General features: G+C 44.7%; 2 protein-coding genes across 4 annotated transcripts; one reads left to right on the forward strand and one right to left on the reverse strand.

Moving 5' to 3' along the window:
• The first annotated feature begins 45 nt into the window (after window positions 1-45).
• LOC113208141 (uncharacterized) lies at window positions 46-1,580 on the forward strand. Of its 2 annotated transcripts, none has more exons than XM_052265605.1 (3): window positions 46-222; window positions 434-596; window positions 707-1,580. In XM_052265605.1, exons 1-3 carry the CDS (start codon window positions 134-136, stop codon window positions 836-838), a joined length of 384 nt encoding a protein of 127 aa, XP_052121565.1. In that variant the 5' UTR covers window positions 46-133; the 3' UTR covers window positions 839-1,580. The 2 variants fall into 2 exon arrangements, with proteins under 2 accessions (XP_052121565.1, XP_052121569.1); XM_052265609.1 differs by lacking the exon at window positions 46-222 and adding an exon at window positions 332-357.
• On the reverse strand, window positions 1,370-3,673 carry LOC113208140 (elongation factor Ts, mitochondrial). Of its 2 annotated transcripts, XM_026425009.2 has the most exons (8): window positions 3,527-3,673; window positions 3,074-3,230; window positions 2,749-3,000; window positions 2,491-2,644; window positions 2,262-2,405; window positions 2,036-2,178; window positions 1,852-1,959; window positions 1,370-1,710 (listed from the first exon to the last, which is right to left on the reverse strand). In XM_026425009.2, the coding sequence occupies exons 1-7, from the start codon at window positions 3,601-3,603 to the stop codon at window positions 1,879-1,881; spliced, it is 1,008 nt and encodes a 335-aa protein (XP_026280794.1). In that variant the 5' UTR covers window positions 3,604-3,673; the 3' UTR covers window positions 1,370-1,710; window positions 1,852-1,878. The 2 variants fall into 2 exon arrangements, with proteins under 2 accessions (XP_026280794.1, XP_026280792.1); XM_026425007.2 differs by lacking the exon at window positions 1,370-1,710 and having other exon boundaries at window positions 1,750-1,959.
• Window positions 3,674-6,068: the final 2,395 nt, after the last annotated feature.

Consider the following 6,068-nt stretch of genomic DNA (forward strand, 5'->3'; position numbering starts at 1 on the left):
GGGGGAGGAGGAGGGAGGCGCGGCGGGAAGGGTGGACGACACAGGCGAGCGAGACAAGCAGGGACCTGTTGTAGCTTGAAGCTTCTTAGTCTGCAGTCGCTTCAGTTTGGATTGAAATCGACTCCCTAGAGCAATGTTTGCAAACAGCGAAATTATGGATCGTAGACGGTGTATGCTGAGGCGGTATGCGGCCTCTTGCGACAATAATTCGGCAAGATTAAGGCAAGTGGAGTTTGGGCTAGTCAGAATTAAGTCCATTCCGGACGATGCATTGGGCAGTCCGTAAATCGGACCACGAAGAAGTGCTGGATTTCGTTTCATGGGCATCACCGGCTGCCCCTCAACAATGGCACCAATGTACTTTGACGCCTTGCGTAATTCGAGCGCATTATGAGCGCTGTTCAACAATTCCAACTCTTGTCCTGTCCATCAGATTGATCGAGATGATGGATCAACGAGAACAGCGGTGCCCGTGCGGGTGCCCGGGGATGCAGTTCCATGAGGAGCGCGACGCCATCAAAATAAAAACAAAGGAGAAACACAGCTCCAATGTCCATGAAGACAAAGTTTTTGGATTTGAGGTGCTGCGTTTTCAGGTAAGAAGTTTCTACTGTAATTGTTGCCACAGTCAGAGTCAGTGTGCCAGAGTATGCTGGGGCTGCTGGGACGGGAAGTCCTCAATATTCATTATATTACTTTCTTTCAGGGGAAACATTACTGTCCTGAAAAAATTGCACCCATTTGGAAGAAGGACTGCAGAATGTGGCTGTGGAAGTGTTCAACGCAAGATAAAAATAAACCCAACAAACGTGTAGAGAAAGAGCCAAGAGGTTGCTAATCGTGAGGGGAAACGGTCTTGGTAGAACGTGACATGTGTTCTTTGATGTGATGAACTGACGTTTCAATAATAATTATCAGAAAAGAATATCACTAAATTTAGTGTCGTAGAATTTCACAGAGGGATCCCCCCATGAATCCCCAATTGATCAAAATCCTCTATTTAACAAGAGTTATGATAATTGTTCAATGAACTTGATGTTAAATGTGAAATCGTGTAAATTAAAGAAGACAAGTAGCCATAGTACGGCAACATCAAATGTGAAATAGGTAGGCTGTATTGCGCACCTGTATTAGGCGTTAAGTGTCAACTAGTTTATATGTAAAAATTTTAAGTCCTACTTTCCTGAAGCTTGGAAATATTTAAACAAGTTATTGCACAACAATGTTCAGAAAAGACATCAAATATGTCTAAAGAGATTATCAATTTTAATTTAAAGTAAAAACTGATGTACAATATTATCTTCTTATAGACCCTCATTTATGAAGTTATGTTTTTGCTTCAGAAAATTGAATTTGAAAAGACTGTCTGTAAATTTTAAAGCTGAAATGCTGTATATATTTTCAGGACAAAATGTTAAATTGTATGGCACAACTTAACAGCAGAGGGGGAGTAAATCAGTTTCCAGTATTGAAAATGCTGCTTACAAATTGTGAAACAGCATCTGTACATAGAGATAATTCCTTTGGTTTAAAAACAAACTGTACAAAAATTAAATATTAGATGGTTTCTGTTTTGTTAATATTGGATTATTCATTCTTCAAACACTTTCCATTTCCTCATTACATCAGTATGAAGTACTTCATATTTTCTTTTCATAAAGAACAACTCTTTGAGGATTGTTTCAGAAAATTTTTGAGAAATTATCACATCTGAATTCACCAATAAGAAAAAGTGACAAACACGTCAAATGTTGAAATAAGCAGAAATTTTACTGTTGCAAATTACCTCATTATTTACTAGTTTACAGTTGTGCACTGTATGTACTTTTTCATCCATCCCTACCAACTTACCCTAACTCGGGATATTTTAAAAAGCTTTTATGCTTGGGCTCTCACAGATGATGGCTCTTCATTACTTGTTTCTGCTTCCCCAACTTCAAACCGAATAAAGTCCACAACCTTAAAAAAAAAACAAGGGCTCAATAGTTAGTTAGGAAAGATATATGCAAAGGAAAATGTTTGTGTGTTTACTTACTGCAATATTGTTTTCATCAAGAATCTCTTGAACTTTGGTTTCAGGATCGAGGATGTAATCCTGATAGATCATAGTTTTTTCATCATCCGCATTTTCATGGGGCTTGTCCTTTTCCAAGTCGCCTACTATCTTAGGATTCATACCTAAAATTGATTACATACATTGCAAACATTACTAACTCAAACAGTGATATGAATATGATATCCAAGGCAAACAAACAGTTTACCAATAACATGCTGGCAAAGGTGTCTTCCTATAGTTTGAGTTTCATCAGTTAAAGGCTCATTGTCTTTAGGGTGATATGCAACTATTGCACCATATTTTCCTAAGAGAGGGCTGTTTGGATCTTGGGGAGCAGGATGTGAATGACCTGCCATCAGTAAACATAATACATATAATATACAGGGTTAAAATGAAACATATGAAACTGTAAAACAAACCAAAATTGTATTTACCTGACAAGAGAATTTTATCACTGACTGAAATCAAAACTGCCCGTTTTAAAACCATGTTCTCTCCCAAAATGCCGATTTGAAGGGCAACATGATCTGCTAGAGTTTTACCATCAGGTGCAGCCAAACTACCCACTGCTTTCCCATCCAAAATTTCCTAGAGATTTCAGGAATACAATAAGTCAAAAAGCCTAAGCAAGACACTAAAACTTTGTAAAATAAAAATGTTACTTCAGTTAAAATGTTTCTTCACAAACAAACCTTATGAAGTGACTTTGTTGTATTGCAAACTTGAGGAACTATACTAATACAAGATTTGGCAATTAGATTAGCAAGAGTCTGAAATGAACTATTACGAGAGACAAAATCTGTTTCACAGTTCATTTCCACCATGGCTCCATGATTCTTATTGATCACTATTGCAATAAGGCCTTCTGATGCTTTTCTTCCTCCAACATTGGTTGCTTTTGTCCATCCCAAAGCTTGAGCTTGCTCATGAAGCCACTTTTCGGCCTGCAATCAACACATTAATTTAAAATGTTTCAAGAGTAAGGGAAATTTAGAAAGTCAACAAATATGAACAAACCTTTTCTAAATCATTATTGTGCATATCAAGCGCCTTTTTGCAGTTAGAAAATGTATATCCAGTTTTCTTGCGAAGCTGTGCAAGATGGCTTTTGCTTGTGTTCCACACCGAAGTGGTGGAACCAAAAAAGCGAACAAATTGCTTTGACACAAACATCCTGAATAATAGACAAGAGAGAACATGGCAGTATTAATGAGCTACACAATACAATTTAAAAGGGAGAAAAAATGTTATATATAATAAGACTGTCATTCAAACAAAAAATCCTTCTTCAAATTTCAAAAATAAAAAATTCCTACAGAACACCTTATATAAATTTAGGTTATAATGTGCCCCTAACGATTATTTTCTGTGGGGATGATGCAATAGGATTTACAACTTTGGTGCTTGTACAAGAATTTTACGAAATTCGGAAGTCGTGGCATAACAAAAACAATGCAAAGCAATCCATACTCAGATAAACCGGTAGTCGAAGAATAGTTGAATGAATGAAGAGCGATGGAGCAGTAGCAGACGAGACGGGAGAACATGCACGCCCCCCACCCACTGGATCCTGGATCATTCACGGGTGCGGGCGCCAGGCGGGCGCGACCCGAGTGTCCGTTTAAACGAGGCGCGCAAGTGCCGACTGGGTGCCTTGAGAAGTGGGTGCCGAGATGATGCGCGAGGATGAAGCTACTGAGCTTGTCGAGTACACAATGTTGTAGAATGTTTTCATGAGGCACCCGAGAGCAGATTAATGTATTTTTGGCCTGTGCGGCAAGTCAGGTATAAATGCAACTTAAAAAGCTTTGGCCCAGGCGCTTGCAAACCGCGGTTAGCATTCCCCAAAAGACACTAACTGAACCAACATTTTAGAATTAAATTGATATTTTTTTCGACAAGATTTATTCTAAATCGTCTACACCACGCACTGCATGAAGTAACAACTTTTTCTCTAGCAATCTCCCGACGATCCGTCAAGGTGACCATCAAACATCTCTTTTTTCTACCTGTGCCTGCTGTCTTGGCAAATGTGCAGTCAAATTTCTACCACTTCCCTAGATTTAGAATAAAAAAGCTAACGATTTTCTTGCTAGCCGCGAAAGAAAAGTGGTATACATCATGCGCTGCACATCTGCCAAGACAGCGGTAAGTGCTTGGGGCCTGTTTAGTCCCTGTGGCGCCGCGGGGTCGAGGTGCTATAGGTAGCTACTGACTCGCAACCCGTTTCTGAGCGCGGGTAACCCTCCCCTATACTCCGCTCCCCGCCGCCACTCACGCAGGCTGCTGGATAATGCACGCCCCCTCATTGAAGTTGAAGTTGACGCGTGCAATTATTACTGGTTGGCCGTGCGTGAGGAGGGCTGGCGCCGCTGGCGCCGCAGCCGCGCACGACCCATCGCGTGCGGAGTACGGCCCGCACGGCCACACGGAGGGCTTGGACAACTTGCGCGGGTTCCTGGCTCATCCAACCGTCAGCGGAGCAGGACTCAGGGCGGCAGGCAGGCCAGGCCCCTGCTCGAGGACAGGGCGGGCCTCCCGCTTCTCGGCCGTGTTCAGCGGGTCGGCCTACCCCTCAAGGAGTCCGAGCCAGCTGTGGCCGCTGCTGCAGGACTCAGGGCGGCAGGCAGGCCAGGCCCCTGCTAGAGGACAGGGCGGGCCTCCCGCTACGCGGCCGTGTTCAGCGGGTCGGCCTACCCCTCAAGGAGTCCAAGCCAGCTGGCATCATGAAGGTCGTGGTGGTCGCTCCTGCTTGCTGTAGGTTCGCTTTATCTTCCATGGCGTCCTGCGCTGCGTCCTCATCGCGTCCTGATGAAGCATCTTTGGATTCCTTCGCGCACGGCGATTCGGTACCCGTCGTTGTAGTTTGTTTAGCAGTCGATGCTCTATCGTGTTGTTCTGGCGATCGCCTGGAGCTGGCCGGCACTCCTGACTGACCACCTCCTCGCAGAGGAGTCGAGACGCTGGGGCTGCTGCCACCCTGACGTCGGCCGCTGGTCTCCACGAGAATGACGTGCCGTTGTCGGAAGTAAAGTCGTCTGCTTTGTAGCCATCCATTTGCGTTGTTTGGTCTTCTGGGGTCGGTTGTCGGGGGGAAGGGTTGGTGTGGTGCACAGCTGAGGAGATGGAGGTAGCTGCTGGAGATCGGTCGTCTGCGTGGCTGGAGGGGTGGGGTACAGTCCAACCCCCCGCACTCGGAGGGGTGTATGTAGATTACCCTGGGTAAAGCGCTCTCTCTCTTTACGAGATTTTGGGACGAAGGAACGAACGAACGACGAACGGACGGACGGAACGATTGAAGTATTTGTAAATGAAGGAGCGAATGGGGGCTAAAACATCTGTAATAGCGATTGAAGGACGATATACACTACCAATCAAAATTAGCGGTCCACCGTTTTGCTCCGGTGCCATTTCCCTGTTTTTCGAGCTACAGCGCTGAGACTTTGCAGGTAGGTGCTGTCATCATTCGTCTTGAGGCTCACGGAGTGCGCACACCGTGTGTCACCCCTTACGAGCTGTCTAACCCCTACAGTTGGGGAGGGTAAAAAAATCGCTCTAAACAGCTTCGAAATTGCCACTTTCAGTTCTGGGAAAGTCATGAGTTTTTGTGATAATCGGCCCAACTTTTCGTCCTCTTTCGATCGGCGTAAGCGAAATTGTGATCCGCCAAACCCACCTCCTCCTAGAGTCACCCCCACCTCCTTAAAGGGGTGAGTTTTGAGGAAAGTCCTACGCAGCTGGAAATCCTGTGGGTGGACGTCCACAGTACCCGGCCCAGCATGTGTTTTTTTTTTTTTCGAATCGGATCATCCCCAGCCAAACTACCCCCTCGGAAGTCAAACCCTTGTTTGAATACCGGTCATTTTGTACCCAAAGGGTTGAAGTGAAGGCGTGAAAATTTCAGGGGCGGTTCCTTTTCTGTTCTCAAACACTTCCGTGGTGGCGAACCCGTCGTCACCATCTTCATCCCCTTCCTAGGGGGTGGACACCCCCATGTGCCCCCGCATCCCGT

The sequence above is a fragment of the Frankliniella occidentalis genome, unplaced genomic scaffold (assembly GCF_000697945.3).
Source record: "Frankliniella occidentalis isolate FOCC.00 unplaced genomic scaffold, Focc_3.1 Scaffold2, whole genome shotgun sequence".
Lineage (NCBI taxonomy): Eukaryota > Metazoa > Arthropoda > Insecta > Thysanoptera > Thripidae > Frankliniella > Frankliniella occidentalis.

What these genes read in the sequence shown, in the direction of transcription:
- LOC113208141 (XM_052265605.1), top strand. Translation starts at nt 134, where the DNA reads ATGTTTGCAAACAGCGAAATTATGGATCGTAGACGGTGTATGCTGAGG. An exon ending in AATAATTCGGCAAGATTAAG is followed by an intron (nt 223 to 433) that starts GCAAGTGGAGTT and finishes CCTGTCCATCAG; the next exon opens with ATTGATCGAGATGATGGATC. An exon ending in TTGAGGTGCTGCGTTTTCAG is followed by an intron (nt 597 to 706) that starts GTAAGAAGTTTC and finishes ACTTTCTTTCAG; the next exon opens with GGGAAACATTACTGTCCTGA.
- LOC113208140 (XM_026425009.2), bottom strand. Translation starts at nt 3,603, where the DNA reads ATGTTCTCCCGTCTCGTCTGCTACTGCTCCATCGCTCTTCATTCATTC. An exon ending in TCGACTACCGGTTTATCTGA is followed by an intron (nt 3,231 to 3,526) that starts GTATGGATTGCT and finishes TCTATTATTCAG; the next exon opens with GATGTTTGTGTCAAAGCAAT. An exon ending in TGATAAAATTCTCTTGTCAG is followed by an intron (nt 2,406 to 2,490) that starts GTAAATACAATT and finishes TACTGATGGCAG; the next exon opens with GTCATTCACATCCTGCTCCC.